This window comes from Platalea leucorodia (genome assembly GCF_965183815.1).
Source record: "Platalea leucorodia genome assembly, chromosome: W".
NCBI classification, from domain to species: Eukaryota; Metazoa; Chordata; class Aves; order Pelecaniformes; family Threskiornithidae; genus Platalea; species Platalea leucorodia.
Window position 1 is genome coordinate 30609968 of NC_138859.1, and position 23681 is coordinate 30633648.

At 43.0% G+C, this 23681-nt stretch overlaps 1 protein-coding gene across 22 annotated transcripts in view; it reads left to right on the forward strand.

Moving 5' to 3' along the window:
* Positions 1-5173: 5173 nt before the first annotated feature.
* The window catches only part of LOC309601571 (CUGBP Elav-like family member 4), a gene marked incomplete at both ends in the record, with an annotated part of 741391 nt that continues 722883 nt past the window's right edge, over positions 5174-23681 (forward strand). For all 22 annotated transcript variants that reach the window (XM_082334636.1, XM_082334653.1, XM_082334642.1 and 19 more), the window contains one exon: positions 5174-5453. In XM_082334636.1, the coding sequence (XP_082190762.1) occupies positions 5174-5453 (280 nt within the window). The remainder of the gene's footprint in view (positions 5454-23681) is intronic.

Here is a 23681-nt window from a genome sequence, read left to right on the forward strand (position 1 = left end):
GTTAATGATTTGATGATGAAAAGGACACATTATTGTCCCTACAATACAAGCTTGCCTGCTTTCATTACTCATTATGTACAGGGACATATATATTATGGAAAAGGGATGGGGAGATAATAAACTTAATGATATTCTTTCCAAAGAACTAACACAACATGTTTACAGTGTTCATGGCATGGGTAATAGGAATATTCTGGAGAGCTCTGTTTAAATAGCAGAATCCATTGGGTGGAATGTAATCATATGTATGTATGTGTCTGCACAAATCCTGTGTCTAAACATACATGCGAACACATGCATACACGCTCTCTTCTATTTTTCTATCCTCTATTAACCCCTGGGTTCCATGCAGCCTTCATTTTACCACTTGAAACTCACCAGCGCTACTTTAATAACAAAAGGCCTCCATAACCAAAGCTCCTTTTTTATTACAGTGATACCTTTTGTTGCCTACATTGACTACAATCTTGTACTAAGCTCCTTTGGAAACAAGCAGTTTTTCATTTCTCTCCTCAATCAACCTTCTTGATTCTAACTAAGGCAGAGGAAAAAAAAAAAAGAAGGGAAAAAAAAAACAACCCACACTGATTCACACATTAATTCAGGGACCAATCTTGCAAATGTTCACATGAGTAATCCTTCCTCAGATGAATAATCCCTCTGACCACAGCAGACTGATTAACAATGCAGATTAAGGTTTTCAGGATCGGGCCCATCCCCTGATGCTTGGGTTCTCACCTGAAGTTTAGCGGATGATGGTCCCTCTCCTTTTGTTAGATGTATTAGAGGCCCACATGCAGCTCTCAATTATTTTATTTGATTACGTAGCTAATAGGCCCTGATCCTGTCAGTGCTCCCTAGAAAGCCTAACAAGCTGAAGTAAACAATCCCAGCTGAGTTAGAAGATTTAGCAGGATTGGGCCCTTTAATAGTAGCTGAGAGCTGTATCTTTGCTATTAATGGTCTCATGTTTTATTTGGAAAAATCTCAATAAAATAAACTAGCAGAGAATCTGGGAGTATATGGGCTGATATAGCTACCTAGATCTAAAGAAGGATAAATTACTATTTAAAAACAAAATTCACACATATTGTTTATTTATTTGGAACAAAACTTGCCTGCAATTTATTTTATATTATTCAGCGAATGATAGTTCTGTGTGCTATGGGTCCAGGGTTTTGAAGTTCAGCAGAAGAATCCCCCTCCAGCAACCTTTTGGCCTATTCCTGCCTGCCTTCTTTACTTGCTCATATCACTATGCCCCCTTCCCTGCACAAAACAGTGTTCATTAAAAACTTGCTGCTAGCAAGGGCCTGATCCAGCCCTCCTGGAAGTCATTGGAAAGCTGTCTATTGACATCATGGGGATGAGGAGCATATTAATGCATGCAAGTACCTTTACTAATGCGGGCAGTCCTGTTAACAACACCGAAGTTGTTCACAGGATTAACAGCAATCAAGCCCTTTGAAAGGCACATTAAAAGCTAAAGCCTGGAGCTGCAAACTCTTTCTCGCACGAGGTGTATATACACCTGTGGCTGGTCCTGCTGTATCTCTCTGCTCCCGGCCTAGCAATATCAGTGCATTTTTCTAGCCGTGCTGATTTGGGGTAGCATTTCTTCTGAGGAGGTAAAAATTGCTGGAAATCTACACCAAAATAAATAATGTTTGTGTTCCCAAAAAAGACACTAACCAGAGGGAGGAGCAGGAGCAAATGGGGCTGTAAATGGGCTTGGGAGGGGGTTGCTTTTTTCATGCAAGTAGACATATAAAAAAAAAAGGGGGATAAAAATTAAAATAAAAATTTAAAAATTTAAATTTTGGTTCCAAGCAAATAAATAATTTTTACTCTCTGGAAGAAACTGGAACCTGTTGCAAAAGACCTTATTCTTACAAAGTTCCTGTGGACTCCCCTGTTTATGGATTGCTGAACTGGACCCACTGTGATTACACTAGGAACGTTTCTCCCTTGGGAACTGTTCAGCAAAGGCTGGTTTATCAATAACAATTTCATTCCTCCTTTGCCTGTATCTGTTTAAAATCCAGTACAGCCCCTTGTACATGTGTAAAGGTGCTTATAGGGTATAGCTTATTTCCATCCACAGCAGCAGCTGTGTTCATCTCAGAGCCCTTGTAGCAATATTTGTGTCTGTATTATTTAATCCTGCCACCCCTCACAGCTGTGCCTGTGCACCAGGGGGCTGTACTTGAATAGCATCCATTTCTAAATGACTACACTTACAGCTTTGCAAAAACAGGGTGTGGACCAGCTCAAAGTTTTAAAAAATATATATTGTTATAAAAGGGACACCCTTGCTGAGCAACAAACTGACTCTTTTCACTGCCCTGTTCTTTTAATTGGCTTTCATTTGGGGTAAGCCGTGATTGCAGGCAGTGGCCTGCTCATGGACAAGATGTCAACAGAGCTATCCCTGGGATGGATCAGTGCCGGATGCTGTTTCACTTTTCACTATATTCCTTCTTTAAAAAAGATTTAACAAGTCTTCTTTCAGTGAGCTTTCCTAGCTCTATCATAGGTGCGGTTTTAAGGTTCAGAAAGAGCGGATATTAAGATTTGTAATGTCCTGGTTCAGGGTGGGGGGATGCTGGAAGATTTTGTTTCATGCAGGTTTTGTTGTCGTTCTTTTATCACAGTCCAAGGCACAAGGCAGGATTTGAAAGCAGGTGAGTCACGGGGCTGGGAATTTGGGAGAGGGGCTGTCTGAGGGTTTTACCCACCCGCAGCTCCTGTGCTGTCAGATCTCCGTGTCTTTAGCCTTTAAACGTTGTTAAGTGCGTGCCCGGGAAGGGAAGACAGACAGACCCCCTCCTTAGACCCCCAATAAATAGCATGCCTGATCAGACAGCAGACAATGCGCAGAGCCTGCCACCAGGCCAGCATTAAACGTCTGACAGCAGCTGCCTCCCCATTACCGGCGAAAGATATTTAAAGAGCCGTAAAAGGCAGCCAAGGCTGCCGGGGGCCGAGCTCGGGCTCGGGCTCGGGCTCGGGCTCGGGCGAAGGGAAACCGGAGCCTCCGTGGGGCCGCCCCACTGCCCGCCTTGCTTCCCCCCCGGCGGGGACCGTCGGTCTCCCAGGGGAGGGGCGCACCCCTCCCCCCCCCCCAGGATCGGGCCCCTCCGCGCTCGTCTCCTGGCAGGGGCGCTCGTTTAAGGCACGGGAGGACTCGCAGTCACAGGAGTACAGGAGTAGTTGTAATAGCTGAGCCACCTGCATTGGGTTGATTCTTTTTTAATTTTATTTTTTTTTGGGGGGGGGGCAGGAAGGTTCCTTGCTGCTCTGTTACTAAAACAAAAGCCAAATAAAGTGAAAACTGCTACAAAGGTGGTGTGGTTTTGTTCCTTGTTTGTTTGTTTGTTTGTTTTTAAAACAGAAATAAAAATAAATTCCGATCAATAAAACATGCGGGAACGTTGCAAATTTAAACTAATAACCTCCCTCCTTCACGGCTGCCCCTTCTGTTTACAGTCACACGTGTTACTGGCGCCCTGCCCGGCGCTCCCGGGGGACGGGCGGCCGGGGGGGGTCCCGCTCCCAGCCCGCCCCCCGGGGCCGCCGCCTCCGCCGTGGGGAGCAGCCGGCGGCGCCGGGAACAATGGCCGGGAGACCCCGGGGTGCCTGGGGGCGGCCCGGGCCGGGCGTGGGGGCCGGAGGGGGCTGCGAGCACCCCCGGGGTAGGGGAGATCGTCTGGCGCCGGGTGGCTGCAGCCTGACCGGGGTGTGTGTGTGGGGGTTCAGGCCAGGTAACTCGCAGGCTGCTCCGAGCTCGTCTGCTGGTGTTTCTCCGAGCTTCATCCCCGCACAGCTTGCACGGGAACCGGGGGAAAGAGGAAAAAAAAATTGCTCTGAGCACACGCAGAGCCTTGTTTTGTTACTGTCGGGATTACCGATATTATTATTCGGGGGACAAGGGGGAGCTGTGTCCTTAATCCGAGCCTCCCTGCCCTCCCCACCCCCAGATGCTATGAAAGGAGAGCTGATTTAATTTCCACCATACAGTACACTTTGTCTAGAGAGCATTGTTCGGACAAGCAACTCCCGATGACTACAAAATACGATTTATGTTTCCATCAGAGAGACAGAATATCCTGATGGCTTGAAAGTCGGGCAAGAAAATCTTATCTAATCAATCCCCTTCCAATACACACACGCACACTACATACACACCACACGCAGCTAGTATAGGAGATAACACCCACACGTAAAATAAATATTGACAGCATGAAAATTAACAATAGTCATCTCGATATTTTTCGTCTCCCTCCAAAGAGCTACAGTAATACAGTTTGCACCTTTCCTAGCTTGATGTCATCATCATCAGCAGCATAATTAAAAAAGGAGCTTAAAGAACATGCATTTTTTTTAGATGCAACAAGAACAGATATAGTAGAGAGCTTGTAACATCACAACCACAACAAAACCAGCAAAAGCAACCTCTGAACCCGAGGATTCGTCCGTATCTGAACTGCTTTTATTATCACTTGCAAAATCATAATAAGAGTAAATAATAAATAAGAGACATCATCATAACAGGAAGAAGTCAGAACACCTTGGGTTTGTTTTTTCCCCCCCTCTCAAATAAAAAAGCAAATTTCCCGATGATCACTGAAATTATAACGACAGCGATTGATCGGAGGGCTTGCAAAGCAAAAGGGAAAAAAAAATCATCATCATCATTGGTCCTAAAAACGCAACCGTTCCCTTTTGCTCACTTGGCACAATAGAAATTGACTGTCTCTCAAAGAGCCATGCGCCTAGTGCTATTTATAGCCAGGGGCCGTGTTGGAAGATACCATTAAGCTTTTCCCGGGCAGACAGACAGGGGGGTGGTTGGATGGGAGGAGGGGGTTTAGCCAGAGTAGAGGCAAAATCAATCCCCCACCCCCAGCCTCCCTTCCCCGCACATCCACACACTCACACCCCACCCCCTAGTCTGGCTGGGAATTTGAACCGATCCAGCCTGTTTAAACGGAAAGGACACAGATCTTCAATGTAAAAAAAAAAAATCAGATTAGAACCAGAGAGAGAGACGGAGAGGGAGGAGTGTGTGTGTGAGTGTGTGTGTGTGTGTGAAAGAGAGGGAGCGAGAGAGAGGGAGAGAGGGAGGGAGAGAGAAAAGAAGAGGGGAAAAAAAGGAAAGAAGATTTTCTCTATGTATATAAAGATGGCCACGTTAGCAAATGGACAACCAGACAATACCAGCCTGAGTAGCAATCACAGCAACCCCAGCACCAACGGACATATGAACGGATTAAACCACAGTCCCGGAAACCCATCCACCATCCCAATGAAGGACCACGATGCCATTAAGCTCTTTATTGGGCAGATCCCTCGTAACCTGGACGAGAAAGACCTCAAACCGCTCTTCGAGGAGTTCGGGAAGATCTATGAACTGACGGTGCTGAAGGACAGGTTCACTGGCATGCACAAAGGTGAGTTACCTCCTGAACTTTCCCGGGAGACATCGGGAGAGGGAGGCAGGCTCCCGCTCCCTCTCTGGGTCTCTCTTTCTCTCTTTCCTTTCGATTTCATTTCATTTTATTTCATTTTTGGTTGGCCCGGGGGCGGAGGCGGCAGGCGGGGGGGGGGGGGCAGGGAAAGAAATAATAGACCCTCTTGGAAAGAGAAGAGAGAGAGGCAGGGAAGGGGGTCAGCTCCGTTCGGTTTATTTATTAGCATTTTTATTTCTTTCCTCCCTTTTTTGAGGGGTGAGATGCAGCCACTTGCGACAGCCGGGGCGTCCAGGCGAGCGCCGGAGCGGGCGGCGGGGCTGGCAGGCAGCTGTCCGCACGCTGGTGGTGCTGAAAGAGGAAGAGGATTTCTTTATTTATCTTTGGGAGCCGCACATTTTCCACCCAGGGGTGTGTGTGTCCGTGTGTCTGTCCGTGTGTTTGCGAGGAGCTGGGAAGCCCCTATTTTACAACTGTTGTGTATCTGGCACCGGCACCTTTTCTTTTTCTTTCTTTCTTTTTTTTTTTTTTAATTTTATTTTTACTGCTGTTACAATTTTTATTTGTAGTCTGCTCCAAAGCCAGAGGTGGAGGAGAGTGAGTTGCTCCGGGGGGGTTATTTCATTTTGGTTTTGTTCAGCGTGGGAACAGGGATATAAACAACAATAAAAAAGCCTATCTCAAGCAGGGCAGGGTGTGTGTGTGTGTGTACGAAATCACAACGTGTGTGTGTGTGGTGTGTGTGTGTGTTGGAGAGGGTGAGCCAGGAGGGACAGGTGGCAGTTTAGTTCCAGAGAGGAGAAGTCTCCAAGCAGGCATATTCCAAGCACTACTTTAATGTGCCCAAAGTCCATCCCGGGAACTTTTTAGGTTTTCTTTAAAGGCAATAGAGACATACTCCCCATGGGATGCCTCGCTCACTCCATCTCTGCCCTGCTTAGCTTAGGCTCTCCGGAGGTGCATTTCAGATTAGATGATGCTATGTTTTGGGGTGGGGGAGGGTGTGTGTACTGGGGGAGAGATGCTCGGATCCTCGGGTAGGAAAGTAGGACTCGCAGGGAGGAAGTTGAAGATAATTTGCATGGTAGCCCCGCTTAGGAGCAGGAGAGACCCAGGAGCAAAGCGAGCCACTTTATTAACTCAGGTTCTGTATATGTGTGTGTGTGTGTGTTTATTTCATTAGATATTTAGTTATTAAAAAAAAAAGAAAAGAAAAAGATCAGATCAGAAGTGATTGGGGCGTGACTCCAGATTTAGTGTAGGAGGAGAAAGGGTTTTGCAGGGGGCCACGGGGGGAGTGGAAGTTGCATCTGTTACAGGAGAGGTTCAGTAGCAGTGTCTACTCCAGCTTGGTGGACTCCTGGCAGGGAGAGTCACTGGTAATGGCATTACTGGCTTCCCAGCTTTCCAGATGCCTTGGTGAGTTGTAAATCTTGAACTTAATGGCATGTTTAGCAGGCATCTCTTCCCCCTTCCCACTCACTCCCCTCCTCTCTTCCACCCTCAGGAAATGTGAATGAAAATATACCCTGACAGCGCAAAGTACCAGTTTTGCACAGGCTAGAGAAAATGTTCAGGGCTCGGGGACTGGGGACTCAGTCCAAGTTACAGGATATTTCTTCCTTCCTTTCTTGCCGGTCGCTCCAAACACCCTTCTCATATTTACAGTGATCAGTGTAGCCCTTTCGAACCTTGCTTTCTTTTCAGACTAGCTTCCTAGAAGCCACATTAAGGTCTGATGGGCATCATTTAAACATGACATCCGTACTACAATAATAATTAATAACAACAATAAAAATAATAGTAAGAAGCACAGGGAAAGAAAGGTCCTGGGAGGTTTCATCTAATAGATGAGGCATAGTGAGAGTAGCCACTGAGCTCATGTGTACGCACATGTGTTTGCAAAAATTATCTAAGGTTTCTGTAAAATAAAAATAACAACAGTAAAAGCTACACTGAAAAGAATCATTCAACATAGTATAGAGAAAATCTTTGAGCTAACACCTCGATAAAGGTTTTTTGTGGTGGGGGAGGTTATTTTGATTTGTTGATGAGATTTTATTCTTTTGTTATGTTCTATCTTAAACCTGTAGTTAATCAATCTATGCGCTAACTTTAATTTCTATTTCATAGATGTGAATTCTTCCTCTTTCAGTTCAGTTTTGCTTTTACTGTATGCCTGTATTCACTGAGACAAACTCAGGAAGGGGGGGAGGGAGGGAGGGAGGGAGAGAGAGAGGGATCATTTATCTTGCTTGGATGTGTTTAACACATATTCCTGAATTAAGCAAGATACTAACTTCATTTCCCTTCATTTCCCTTCATTTCATTTCTGTTCTAAAGCTACAACCTAGGAAAAAAGCCAGGTGGGAAATCTTGTCACCTCATCAAACCAAATTGCATGAGTTCATCTTGAAAGAACCAGTCATTTTTAACCTCCTAGAAGTTTTGGACTTTGGAAGGAAAAATGATGATGATGATTGTTATTTCGCAGGCTAGGGGTTGAGTGAAGCTTCAATAGACACCAAGTTGCCAGCGTTTCAGAGATCGGTTTTATTTAGTACATCCAAGAAGAGTTTTAACTCCTTTCTAGCGATGCCGCAGATTTATTAGCTAATCCTGATAAAAATGTGCCTCTGGCTACCTGGAAAAAAATTACTTTCTTGCCAGTAGTGATTAATTACTATTAAGTCAAAAAGCATGATGGAGCTTTGAAGGATGAGGATTGTGTTTGGCTTTTTTTTATTATTTTATTTCATTTTATTTAATTTTTAATCTATTTTTTTTTTCTTTTCCCTTCTCTGAATGCAGTCGTGTGAAGCATAGTATTCACTCAAATCTCCTTATTTTGGCTTTGCTTTGCAGGCATAGGTGAAGAATTGCATAAAGATAGTCCAACTTGGCTCTCAGGGGTAGGATGGCAATATGAAACCCCAAGATGCTTTCCATAAGTGATGCATAATGCTTATACATTAATTGATCCATCACTTTCAGTTGATTTCATTCCTAATCCAGGGGATGAGGCTGTGGCAGTGGTATACTCTGAAGGGTTAACAGTGGACTGTAGTTTATTTAAGTCCACAGAGAGAAAACCTTGGGCATGGAGGGGGAGAAGGTGGGTTTGTGTTGGGAGGAGGGAAGAGACAGGAATTAGCTTAAAGTAAAAACGTAGCAACCAGAGTAATTTCAGGTGTAAATCCATTGAAATGAGAGCACAGGATGTATATTCTTGAAAATATTATGAAGAGATCCTATTGTGGTACTCCTGTATAGCAGGAGGAAATTGAAAATTAAGAACCTGAAGATAAAGTACATGATTATGCCCCCCTCCCAAAAAAACTATCACAAAAGGAGATTGAAGTCCCAGGTTCTCTCACCAGCAGCCTTGGCTGATACCAGGCCAGATACCAGGGAAGAGGCAGGGGATCACAATTCTCTTGCAGACACGCAAAGAGAGAAAAGGGTACGGGGGAAGCAGTGTGTGAGGAAAGGTGGGAAAGGCTGGCCAGATCCCTGAGAAAACAAGCTTTCATGGCACGAATGTAGCTGCTGCATATTTCCCCCATCCTCGCTTCTCTCCACACGGGGCAGGAACAGGCTCCTGCTGTGGTACTTTGCTCTAGGGTTGGGAAGAGGCTGTGTGCTGAGATCTGCGGGTAGAAATCTACCGGGGCTGAGCTGACCCACCCATGTGCTCACACAATGGCCAATTTAAGTAGTATTTAGTATAATATTTATGAATTAATGCAATCTAAATATAGGACTGTCCTCATAGGTTTAAACAGCCTATTCTATCGAAGCTTGCTTGTACCCAAGGCCTGGAATGTGTTTTAAATTAAAACACACAGGTCTCCATAATATTCTGTTTAGGAAGTCAGAAGAAATCAGCATTCCACACTTAACTGAGATTTACTGAAACACGTGCGGGTGAGTGCACTTAAAGAGTGGAGATAGTGTGCAGTGGGAAAGCAAGAGTCTTCCATAGACCTGAGAGCTACAACATTCTTTCAACCCTTATTTAGGGGGGGAAAAAGCACAAAACCCCCAAAACCTCCTTGAAACCCACCAGTCCTGTGGTTAGGATAGTGTTCCTACCTGACCCGAACCTCACTCGATAAGCATTCAATGCAGCTAGAAAAATGCAGTATGAAAAGAATAGTTTAGTTCTTTTGCTGCTTTACCTTCTCAAAAGTATAAATAATTTTGAAATTTAAGACACCTCGGGGGTAGGTAAACAAGGCTTCCATTCATTATATTCTGTTCTGTTTGATTACAAAGATAGATGACAGAAAAATTAAAACTTTGTTAAGTCTAAGGATGTTTATGAAGGTTTTGGATATCTCAGAAATTCAAAGGTGCAATGAAAATGAGTATTCAGTTAAGATGATATATTTGTATATATGTATAAATGTATAGATTTGTGTGTGTGTATACATACAGAAAAAAGAGATGTATACACATTCATGCATATAGCCTTTGGGAAATGGAAATTTAGTTGAAAAGAAGCACAACACAATACAGGTGCTGAATAAACTCCTCCATAATTGAAACATAAGGCTTGCTTGGCTGAAAGCAACACATACAGCATTTAGTATGGCAGTAAACCAAACAAGTTTTAGGGAGGTAAATGCACAAATAAACTGGAATAAAACAGAGGAGGCTTTATGCCTTAGGTCTAAAGAACAACCCCTTAAAACAATCAAAATGCAATTGGATAGCTTGATGGAAGAGAGAGGAAAAAAGCAACCCCCTGTACATTATAATCTCCCGTACAGATGAGCGTGTATGTGTTTTGATAATGTCAAACAGATAGCCCAGATTGCTTCATAAATTAGAAGGCTATATGTTAACTCTTTTTTCAGGGGTCTGGACATGGATTCTTGTTTCTAAAAGCAGCTGCAGCCAGTTATGATGCTGTTGTTATGGTTGTGTCAGCATTTCCAATACAAACTCTAGTTTTCTGGGACCTCTCGCTTGGCTGTTAAGTTTTGCACTGAAAGCTGTTCTTCAGCTAGCCCCGCTATCATATCAACTAATCATCCTTACAAGAATGGATTTGTTTTAAAGTTACATAATGTGGAGGAAAGAAATAAATTAAAGTTTGTGTTTCTAGAGCTTTTGTTTCTTCTCTTACCTTTCTCCAGGTTAGACTTATATTTCCTACACATTTATGGTTTACGATTGTTTTTGTCCCTCAGTATCTACATATACTGGTGCCTTTGGGCATTTTAGGGAAGGAAAAAAAGGTACTTCTTTTTTTCTTTTAAAAAAATATAGCGACAACAACCAAATTTCATAGTATTTACTTAGCCAAACCAAGGTTTTAATTAAAGGGTGAATCAGGAACTTACTAATTTCTGAAGTGTAACAACAGAAACAGGGGACAGTTTGGTTTTGTTTTATTTTCTTTTTTTTCCTGTATTGAGCTGGAAGAGATCAGGAATGTCAGCACTGAAGTAGGGAGAAAAACTGAGGATCCTTGTCACCTTGGATGAAAAGCGTGGTTCATCTGGTCCTGTATCCTGCATTGGCCAGTGGCCAGTGCCACAGACAAGGCTTTCTTTAGCAGAGGATTCAAATTGCATAATATAATAAAAGCTAGGCAGCTGATGGAATAGTCTTTTGAAGGAAGTTGACAGAGAGTATCTGGAAATTTTGCCTGGGCAAAGAGTGAGTGAGACTGCAGAAAGTGTCTTGTGCTCAACCGAAAAGTGGATTGTACCTGTCAAGGAGGGCAGGCAGAGGACTCTCTATGCACGGTGGTCAAGAGCAAGGGGCAGAAGGGGCTGGATGATCGAGGAGGGCCTCCCCTAGCCTTAAGAGCTGGAAATATGCAGCCACATTTTTCAGCAAGACGTCAGGGGTTTTTTTTATCATGCATACCCTGTGCGCATGCATACCAGTCGCACTGACCCAACAGACCATAACGACACTAAAGGAGCTGTTACCATCCCTCCCGTCAATCAAGTGTGAACCGAGGCAGGTTTATGCGACAGACAGTAATGGTTCCAAGGGAGAAAAAGTGGGGGAGACGATCTAGGCTGTTGGGCTGCTTACCTGCATTCAAAATAAATAGAGAAAAAGCATCAGATGCCCAAAGACTCACGTAGGTGTTGGCTATAGCCTTACAATAATATTCCATAACAGCAGGAGGCTGCAGAGCTCAACATGGCCTGTCCACCAAGCACTGCCTGATTTCTGCCCCGTAAGAGTTTGCACTAAGCAGGTGAGGTGTTAAGTGAGCTAAGTTGAATCCTGGCCTTAACAAATAGGCCAGTGTTTCATTAATCCCAGCATCATCTTTGCTTAGGGAGTGAAGGCCTGTTGCCTGCTTGCTGGGCAGAAGTCAGTGAGATTTTTGCCATCACTTCGGTGGGTTCACGTTTGGAAATCCTGGTGCAGGCTTGCACTTACTCGGTGTTTCACATTCCCTTTAAAATTCTGGATTGTGGATTTACGTAGCAAACCACAACACTTGCAGTTAATGCTACTGGCTTCTATGCTTGCTGGCTTGTCCCTTAACTTAGCTTTCCTTCTGTAAGTGAAACTAAAACTAAAACAAAGCTGAGGAACTGACAAAAGCCTGACCCCTGCCACATTCTCACTCACTTAACTGCCCCACTGATGCCCGTATGACTGTTGCCAGGGTTTGTCATGGCAGACTGACCCTTATGCATTAAAATCTGCAGCGGAAAAAGGGAAAAATAATAACCATGGCGAGTTAAAGTTATGGCTTTTCTTCCACCGTCACTTCACTGACTGAGCTGGGGTATATATTATAGGGGCCTCTCTCTCCCCGTAACTCCTTGAGATGCATCATCGCATTTTGGGGATTGCAGGATCTATTGAATCTGTGCTGCATCGCTTGGTGTGGGCTGGAGTCAGGATGTCCGCACAGATATTGCATTTGTTTGCTTTTGTCACCATGAGCCACAGCCTGAATGCACACAGAGGTGAATGCAGCTTTTAATGTGCATTCATTATATCCAACTGACGTCCCCTCGAAGGAAGAGAGGGCTTATTATTGTCGCTCCTTAAAATAAAGATGGATGAGAGCTCTAAACCTCTCAAATAAAGTGCCTGACCATATGTAGTAGCTAAAAATAAATCATATATGGCCATCTATTCCATGTAAATGAATGGCAAGACATACAGATATAGACATTGTGTTAAGTTTGTTAAGCAGAAGCAGCCAAAAATATCGATCAAGGCAAGGGGGAAAAACTGATAATGAACTGGACTCCGAGAAGATGTTAATTGACAATGACTTCTGTGAACCAGCTTTGGACAGTATATATAAACTGACCACAATGTAACTTTATTCCAATGCACTCTCCTCTAATTAATTGTCACCTTTGTTAAGACTGGCTACAGATCAAAGGTTTAAAGATACTTAACAGGATCTTAGTAACAAACTCTTCAGATGCATTAGAAATATCCAACAGCTCAGCCAATGAGGCATGCAGATTTCGATCTACCTCACCCATATCTGTTTATTTTTCCCTTCTTTGTTGAACATGGACAATTGTTGTTTAATATTAACTATTTCATAGATGGCTTTGCTGGCAATGTTGATGCCTCCAGGGATATATAGTTGCCGGTGAGAGGGGCCTCTACTGTTAGGTCTGTCAAAGTATTTTGCCACCAGAAAGTCTGTCAAAGTATTTTGCTCACGGTTTAGATAGACCAAGGTGCAGTGCAGACACAGTTTGTAACGCAGGCTATTCTTTCCCCTTTACGTTGTTGAGGTCTGTAATTTCCATATTTAAATCTGGAAAACATAAAAAGACATAGTTTGCATGAAAGGTGCAGCCGAGAATTAAGTTTTATGTGAAAAGTGCATATTCAGAGAGATACAAGTATGCCTGCCACGTCTGTATATCACACACATGTGCAACCATTTATTATATGTGCATATTAATGAAAACATGCATTCAGTACAGATGGGCTGATATATGTCTCTAAATAATTCATTTCTAAAAGACAGTACAAAGATCATACTCTTCTGTGAAAGTGGCAGGTGACTTAACAGGCTATTCCTGGAATTATATGCAGAGTTTATTTTAATATGATACATAGCTGTTTGTTCATTATACTAATTTAATGATACAGTCACACTTAATTAATCCATGTCTGGTTTATTTGGACATTGTGTCTGAGTCTCCAAAATATTTTAGAGGCATCCCAGCTGACTTCCCAGTGCGCTGGGGCAGATGATAACTCTGGACATGACGCTTCTTCAAACAGAATAAAAATGGAGCTTTGCAGACAGAGTTGGTCTGATGAGATCTGAGTGCATATTTGGCCTGTTTCTAATTCAAATGCCTGTGTATATAATACACAGAGACTCTATGCATGCATGTATCAAAAGGGCAGACTTACACTTCCACATAGTTCCTCTCCTTTTCAGTCCCTAAGGACAGATTCACATCACATAATATGCATCACTCACTGCAAATGCACACAAATATCTTTGTCGGATTTGGTAGCTTCTTGCAGGTAGATGTATAAAGCAGCATCAGCCTAATAATATCCCTATAAAACAGTGCTTCCTTCCTAGGATCCAGAAGGATGAAGGTTGTCAGAAGATCAAAAGATATATCACAGTGTGCTTGTAGAAATCCCCTGATTATGTTTCCTCTCTATAATGCTCTAATTCACTATTTGATCAATTGTAAAAGGGCCAATGCTTTAGGAGGAAAAAAAAAAGTATTAGGTTACTAGATGCTTGAGGGTGAGTGAAAATCACACCTAAAATTATATGTAGCAATACAGTAATGAGTTCATCAATACTTCTTTAAAGAATCTGACAGCCCTATAGGAGAGATTAATTTCTGTGAGTAAAGGTCACAATATAATCATAGAATCATAGAATCGTTAAGGTTGGAAAAGACCCTTAAGATCATCCAGTCCAACCGTTAACCTAGCACTGCCAAGTCCATCACTATACCATGTCCTCAAGCACCACGTCTACCCGCCTTTTAAATACCTCCAGGGATGGAGACTCAACCACTTCCCTGGGCAGCCTGTTCCAATGCCTGACTACCCTTTCGGTGAAGAAGTTTTTCTTAATATCCAACCTAAACTTCCCCTGGCGCAGCTTGAGGCCGTTTCCTCTTGTCCTATCGCTTGTTACTAGGGAGAAGAGACCGACCCCCACCTCGCTACAACCTCCTTTCAGGTAGTTGTAGAGAGTGATAAGGTCTCCCCTCAGCCTCCTCTTCTCCAGGCTAAACAACCCCAGGTCCCTCAGCCGCTCCTCATAAGACTTGTGCTCTAGACCCTTCACCAGCTTCGTTGCCCTTCTTTGGACACGCTCCAGCACCTCAATGTCCTTCTTGTAGTGAGGGGCCCAAAACGGAACACAGTACTCGAGGTGCGGCCTCACCAGTGCCCAGTACAGGGGCACTATCACCTCCCTGGTCCTGCTGGCCACACTATTCCTGATACAAGCCAGGGTGCCATTGGCCCTCGTGGCCACCTGAGCACACTGCCAGGTCATATTCAGCCAGCTGTCAACCAACACCCCCAGGTCCTTTTCCGCCAGGCAGCTCTCCAGCCACTCCTCTCCAAGCCTGTAGCGTTCTATCTATCATATAGATATTACTACTCTAGCGCTTATCTATCATATAGATATTACTTATTAAGACTATTGATAGCCTGGTTGACCAATCTAACCAGAGACTGTATAATGTACCTGCTGTTAACAGGCAGGGAGGAGAACTATGAAGAATTTACAGAATTGCTTACATGTCATATTAATAATATTGATTGTTTCTAATAATATAACAAGGTAAAGATGCGCTGCTTTGAAATGGTGCACGGTGGCGGGGGGGAGAGAGGGGGAGATACCTTTGCTGAGTAGATTGAACTGGCTTGCACCTCTTTGAAAGCTAACCCAGAGAAAACTCAGTTTTCTTGCCTCTTACAGGCAGAGCTCTGTTTCTTGCTCATTATTTCACCTGACCCAGACAGAAATGAGATACTTCTTTCTCTACGATCGGGTCTTTGCCTGGCAGCTGCAGAGAAGCCAGGGGCCTGAGAAACTCAGAGCAGCCAGGACCATTTTGGTCAACCAGTTCAGCCCCCGTCAGAACAGAATTAATTCCCAGAGATCTCTTTTTCAACATAGCAATGCAATGCAAGTGCTTGATTTATTTTAGTTTTTCGCACCTTTAGCAGCATTTAAGAAATGGGGGGGAAAAAGAGGGTGGAAGTAACATATATTCTATGATATGTATAATCTATAATTGACGAGAAAGGACTTTGCAGAGCAGCTACAGACCTGCTCCAAAGCCTGCTGAAGTCTTCAGGAAAACTCTACCTTGCCTGCAGCAATGTTTAGATTGGTCCCTAAGTTACGGGCAGTTCTGCAAGATACTGCTTGTTGAGGCAGGAATGACCGATAATATGCAATATGACTGCCTTAAGGTTGTTACTCATCTAAATCCAGATACACAGACCTGCTTGCTTCTGAATTTCCTAACTACTCCCTCTTCAGCAATAGGCTGCCTTATCTAGGTATGCTAGTTCACTCCTTTTGCTATACCATTCAGCTTGAAGTGTCTCATTCCAGTTTTCGTGTGATACTTTCAAGATGGTTTGCATTTCATTATGCCTTCTCTCAGTTTACAGGGCAAGTATTTTTCTTTTGTGAGCATTTAATTGCTTTTAAAAGCAATTTATTTGATTGCATTCCATCTTCAATAATACATGGATGAGGATGCAATTTTTCACCCTCTTTTATAAAGATATATTGTTATTCAGTTATGCTATTCTGCGGGTTTTGTTCTGTTTTGTGCATTCGGAGGGAGTCTGGTCATTTTTTTGCTTTGTTTTCCTTCTTCCTATCTTTTTTTTTTTGGATTATGGATTTATTTTTTTTCTTTTAAGAAAAAGAAATCTCATTCAAGATACTGGCAATAAATGAGAAAAGTAGGAGTGGAAGTGAGGAATGGGTAAGACAACCAACAAAAATTGGCAAAGTTTTTAAAAGCATACCTTTGCTGCATGTTTATTTGCAAGAGTCTGGATCCAGCCAATTTTGATACCAAAGAAAAGAATATCTTACAAATGATTTAACTTCAAATTTAGTCATCGACAGAAAAGGGAAAAAAAAGCAAGCCAACCCATAGAAACACTGGAAGGAAATGCACATGAAGATCTTGCAGGAGATAAGGGTGATAGATTGGTGCTCGGTTTTACATTCTACTACTGGGTTAGTAAAAGTTAACACCAAATTAAACAAACAAATAAATAAACAAGAAAAGCAAGCATTGCCATTCCTTCTGGATTATTTGCTAGTGGCTAATACACCTCAGAGCTACCCCCTCTAAATCACTGCCTGTGCCTGCAGCTTCATTCAAAGGAAGGGCATTATCTGGTGGGTGAGAGCAGGCAGTGAGGATACCTGGGTTCTAATCACAGCGTGGATAATTACTCACCAACACTCTCTGATGGAGTCACTTAAGCTCGGTGCCTTCAGGCCTGATCTGAAACCTGTTGAATCAATGGGAAGATTCCCATTGGCTCCAGTGAGCTATTGATCTTTCATTTCCCCATCTGCAATACTAGGTCAGCTGGATTTTTATTATTTTATTCATTTTTTTTTTTTAGAAAGGAGAAATTAGTGGTATAAATTTGACATTTATTTTTTCTCAGTAAAGGTTGCGGTGCATCTCTGATGGCAAATGTGTTACATCAGAGCCTCTTTCAGTGCAGGTCACGAAAACATACTTTCAAAAAACATGCGGGGGGGAGGTGGAAAATTAGCTTTGCTCATTTCACTTGTAAATACATATTTGTCCCTGCTTTGCCAAGAAAGGGTCAATGGCAAGTTTTCCACTTTTCTTTGTGTGAGTAGGATTCAGCCTTTGTAATTTCTCTGTCTGCAGGAATATCATCATTCACTGATTCAGGATCTTGATTTTTTTTCTTCTTTTAGTGAATCACATATATACTCTTCATTGTTATGGCAACTGAGGGAGCTGCAAAGCTCAAGGATTTGATGAAGGACTGCATCCCACCTTTCTTCTCTAAGGGCCTGATCCAAACCTATTGTTTGCAATATGATTTGGATCCACCCAAAGGTATCTGCCTTCACCGGGTCAGTAAAAAGAGCAAGTTCCCTCTAGACAAGTGTACTCCTGCCCTCAGTATGGGCAGATGGAATTGGCAGTTGTCATCCATTTGCTGAGGACTGACCCAACACTCTCTGAAGTCAATAGTTAGACTCTGACCCAGCCTCACAAGCAACAGACAGACACTATGTGAATCCTTAAGCAGGGATGTGAACGTCCCTGACTTTGGCAGAGCAAGGCAGAAGGGAGTTTTCACTGCTGCTACCCAAGAAGTAGCTTATTGTAGGGAATAAACAAGATTCCAGTGACCTCGAGTATCCAGCCACAGCAAAATTAATTTAGAAATCTTTTCATTTAAAAGGGGTGTTTCAGGTGACCTCCTACAGTGAAGATCTGACAAGCAAAAGAATCAGGCTCCCTGTTTTTTTAATTTTATTATTTCAGTTGCAGTTTTAGTTAGTTCATCAATAGCAACGTATGGGGGAGGGTTCCATCCCATCAATGCTTATGTCTTTTATGAAATAAATGGAGGAGATGGAGTGTGCATGTGTGTACGTATGTGTGTAGAGTCGATTATCTAACCCCCTAGTCTATTTGAAATCATTGCAGTGCACTCAAGTCAATGATATTCTGTCAAAGGTGGAGAGGAAGCGTGCATGCAGTGTGAGTGTGCGAACGTGATGCTGCTTGATTGATTGCCTGAAATCCAACTAAGTTTCAGTTTCAAAGGCCCGGGGGCAGCAAGGAAAGTATTTGTTTATTTAATTTTTTATATATTTACTCAGCTTTACTGACAGTGTTTGCAGATGGGGAAAAAAAAATTGAAGAAGGAATGTTGCGTTCTTGTTTGGAGGGGAATGTGTGTTGTATTAGCCTCAATCTGTTCTCCCATATAATGGCTGCTTTGAGCTGTTAAATGATCATTTGTTACTGACTGGCTCATTGAAAAAGGCCAGAGAGGTGCTGGTAGAATTAGGTTTTACGAGTTTATTCATAAAAGGAGTTGCACAATAGGTGTGTCATTCCCCTGTCTTCTCCCCTATGCTGATCCAGGGACAGGACTTCTGGCAGCAGCTTCTTAATTCAAAGAGAAATAGCCAAGCCACCAGCAGGCCCAGTGACCCTGCTCTGTGCTACCAGGCAAAAGCCATCAGACCTATTGCCGGGCGAGCGGCTCAGTTCTCCATCCCTGGCCCCTGCGTTTGCTTTCCAAGTGCTGTGCCTGTGCTCTTGCTGGCTGGGTTTGCATCCAAGACCAGTTCCTCACCATCCCTTCCTAAGCTTCCTTCCCCGGTTGTAGGTGCAAGCGTGGGTGCATGGACCACAGGCTCAGATCTGTCCCCAGGCACTGCTCCAGGCTCACTGCCCGTTTCCCACAATGTCCTTCTCAGCCTACCTGTGCTCATGAGTCATTTATTTTCCATAGCCAACCTCTGCTTCTACAGACCTCTTTCCCTGGCTCTTGCCATTGCTGTTCACACTCCTCTTCCCTTGGTTCAGCTCTGCATCGATGTTTTGCCCTCGTGCTGTCGCTGGCTGTCACCCCTGTAAAGAGCACTTCAGTTCATGTCGCGAGTCGCCACTCTGATTCTCTCAGATCACATTAACTCTCTCTCCTCTCCTTTCTCAGCTCTTCCCTGAACAGGGTTTGGGAAAAGGGAACCATACTGACCAAGTATTTTCAAAAAGAAAAAAGCCATGGGTAGTAGCAGAAAGACACACACCCACAAAGTATACACAGACAGATACACAAACATACATATTTCTGTACATAAACTACTGAGAGAGTAGACAGAAAAGGTGTTTTATTTTCTTTTGAGGTTCAAAGCTCGTTGTCCTCTTTCAAAGACTAAAAAAAAAAACAATAGTGCAGTAAGTCTATAATTTCACCAAGGCAATTGCACCTTTTTTTTTTTTTTTACTTTTCTTGTTTCATTAAATCAGCAGCAGATTTCTCACACCTGAACAAAAATCCTGCATACATTTTCCTTTGAATTCTTAAAATCATGATCTTATTCTTAACTATTCTTGGCAGCCCCTTCTGGGACTACAGTTCAGCTTCTTGCAAAAATACTTTTCCCTGCTGTTTTGAAACATAACTACCCCTCAGCTCCAGGACCCTTCTCTAGCAACTCCAAATTAAAGCAAGAAGGCAAAATAAGCCTTTGATGTAGTGCTGCATCAGAGTCGTCTTCATTCAGAGGTAGCTAGGAAGGGATTAAGACCCTATTTCTAGCCCAGCCCTCTTACTAACCTTCTGTGTCCTGCCAGATCCCATTCCTAGACCTTGCTCTTCCTCAGTTTGCTATGTGTAAAGAGGAATTTATGATATCCAGCTTTTCAAAGAGCTTCATGTGTATTTAAGGTATAAGTCATGCTGTAGCTTTAGTGGTGATGGTCTAAGGTTATAAATGAGACAACATTTGTAAAGAGAGGTAATATCTTTTATCAGTCCAGCTGATATAGCTGGGAAAAAAATGACAGACTTCCTTGTGTGCCTGAAAGCTTGTCTATTTTTTTCCAACTATATCAGTTGGTCTAATAAAAGATATTACCTCTCCTGGCAAGCCTTGTCTCATTTGAGGTGTAAAGCATATAGGCTGATTATTTAGGCCTGTTTTTTGTCTGTGTTGAGGGATTAGACATTTCCTCACCTAGGTGGCCAGGGGAAAAGCAGCCCAGGTTGGTGTCCCCTTCTCTCACTTTCTGTGATCAGCAGCAGTGGCCATCTCACAGGCGTTAAGAGGTGCAGAGAAACTCTGACAGTCCCTATTTTCTGATCCTGGAGATGTCCTTTCTTTTTTGCTCTTCTGCTCCCATACGAAGTACCACATGCCCTCTCCTCACCCCTGTGACTGTGATTTATTTATAAAATTGCTGCATATATCTGTGTGTGCGTGTGTGCGGGCAAACACACAAACATCCCCAAGCTGCCAAGCAAGCTGATGAGCATTTTCTAATGTATTTAGCAAGTAATAATGCAAACCACAGGCGACAAATACAGTGAGGAGAACAGGTAAAATGCTTAAGCCAGGGAAGACTTTGGAAGGAAGGGATTTTTCCCTCAGCTACAAATAAATTGCAGCCCCCACCATGTCTGGGAGAAGCATTTTGGGGTTTTTCTTGTTTGATTTAATAAAACATGCCTGAAAATACCAAGCAGCTGAAAAGAATCCAGAAACAGGTAGCAGGTTTTCAGATGTGGCAAAATCCTGCTTGTATGCATAAGGCAGCAGTAGTCAGAGGACAGCTATTACTTATGCTTGGCTTTACTACCAGAGAAAGCATCGGATCATCTATTCAGATCAGGATAGTCAGCTATGCCAAAGGTTTAATCAAATATTAAACATGGTCAGTAAACTTAAACCAACGTTGGACACGCAGGAGTTCTGCTCCTTTTCAAGCAAGCACTCTAAGAGGAGAAAGTTTTCTCCCATCTCTCTCTGATTGGGATTGTTTGTGGCTGGAGGGATCCTTTTTTCAGACAGGGACCCACACTGGTGTATGTCTAGGTAAATACATGTCCATGTGGGGGTTTGTGTGTGTCTATTACCCTGTCAGGTAGAGACTGAGTTGTTTTTTCCCTGAAAGTTCACATCTGTCTCACTCAGATAATTTCCTATACACTTCTAATCGTTCACCCCATATGCTTTTCTGTGTCTATCTGTCCCTCTCCAAATACGATGCTTTCTCTCTCGCGCTCCCTCAACAGAGTTAGAAAGGTGCGTGCATGTAGATATGTATGTGTGTGTATTTGCAAACCTGTGCAGGTAGATGCGCATATCTGGCTGCTTATTGATAAATAATACATGTACAAAGCCACATCTGCCTCCTTCCTACATACATTTAGGCTGTATTTACACCCTCCAGCCCTTATTTATTCTGACCGGGGGCACTCAGAGGTACAACATTTTGCAGGGAGTTATGGTTTACGATGTTACCTCTCCCTTCTATTATTCGTTCTCTCTTTTTATCTAATCTCTCTTTGATTGTCCTGGTGCAGCTTAAGAGACAAAGTGAATTTTTATTACATCATCATTATAATCTCCAGATAATCAGCATCTGCATGCATTACCATGCCCCCTTTGGCTTTTCATCTGTGTGTCCATAAATAATAAGAATAATAATCAGGGCCATTTTTGTGTGCATGCGTGTGTGTGTGTGTGTGTGTGTGTGTTGGTATCAGGTGGAGTCACAGCTGCACTTTTTCATTTCAGCCAGCTTGTTTTAGCAACATTGGACCCAGCTTTGTGCAGATTGTCTTGACTGTTGCCCAGATTAATTTCCTGGTGCCTAATGCTTAAATCATGGAAACAATTAAAGCGGACGAATCCATACACATCTTCTCGCAGCGACTGAACTTTGCTGTTAACTTGTACACACATTTCCATGGCGTTACAGGCAACATGCCCAGTGCCAGTGGAGTGTGGAGCAGTTAACATATCCTCCCATATGGGTGTTTAACCTTTAAATTTTTAGTGCGTACTTGCTACTCTTTCTTGGGCGGGAGGATAGTACATCACATGTCTTTGAACAGGAAGCTCAGAGACCAGATTTTTGGCTTTTGATTGCTGATATTTTTCCACAGCTTGCTGTGTAGCACTTTTAGCCTGCCACTCAGGTCTGCAAATTTTGCAGAGTTGAGCTCCTATACATTTTTTCTCCTCCCTTTCCAGCTTTAGAAGAACGATGACAATAATCCTTCCCCATAAAGTAAGACTTGTGCCATACTTTGAAATTCTTATCCTCTGTACAGGTGTCTTGTGCATTTTAAACAGAATTGCTCTGCTTTCTCTTTAAAATACCCTGATTTGGCAGAGCAAGGCAATGGCAGTGCCTCTCTGTTAAGCAGGCAGACTTCAGATTGGCTTCCCAGTGGCTTAGGGTGATACTCATCCGATACACAAACTGTAACGCTTGTGTCCTGTCCTGCAGTGCCAGGGTTAGTCCTTTCCGAGTTGTCCAAGACTGATCACAAACACTGTGCCCAAGTTCAAACAGATACAACAAAATCTTCAATAAAAAAGGCACATACACTCATGGACAAATTTTAGACCAATGTACTAAACACAGCAAACCCCTTGGGAAAGGCCCTGTATCTCTTCCGGATGAAATGTAGTTATGGTATAGAGCCATCCATCCAGCAAAGTGTGCACTTAATTCATATTGTGGAAAGCCTCCCAGAAAGCAATAGGTTCTTAAAGTTGAGCAGGTGCTTAAATGCTTTGCTGGATCTGTGGAAATCTGCAGTTCAGATGAAATAATTAAGTGTAGGGGTGCTACAGAAACCAAGTGAAAAGCATAATTCGGTGATTCAGAAATAACACTCCTTCATAGCTGTGGTAGAACACTGAAATCATGAAAGAAACACCATGTACCTTGAACACCTTGCAGCATGGATCAGGCTGAGACCCTTCCTATATTTCAAAATATTTCCTTCCTAATCTTTTTTATGGACAGATTCTGATTAGATTTGGCCTGGGAATGGGATTTGCTCTGAGCAAAGAGAAACAGAATTTTTCAGTTCTCATCTTCAGTTTTCTTTTTTTATACCAAACCCTTTTCCCTGGCCCCTCCAGCTCCACTCCATGTTTTGACAAACCAGCTCATTTATCAGATGGGAAAAGAGGAAGGGGGGAATGAGAATATTTTTGGTTTCTTCTGTTTTGCATGATATAATCCCCCTCTCTGCTTAGCACCTCCGTAAATAGGAGCTCCGATCTGAAACGGGTCACAGTTTATCACACGCAGGACTAGACCAGATTGGGTCCTGAGTCTCTACCAACCATGTAATGAAGAGACCAAAGTTTTACACTTTACACAGATAAAGTTGACACTTTGTGTAACATCTCTTGATTTTCTTGGATCCATTATTGTTTTGCATTTTAATTTTGGAGGTTATTTGCATGTGTATTTCTAGGCCTCTCTTTATTGTTTCACTATTTATTTATGCCCTCTTGCCCCTCCTTACACCCCTTCTTGCCCAGCTTGCCCAAACCCAGCAGCTAAATCCCCTGGGCAGGTATGAAACCAGCATCATTCCTGGATAAAAATCTACCTTGAAGGATGAAGAGCATCCCCCATTTGTAACTGGAAGGCATGAAAAAGAACACATCACTTATCTGAATTT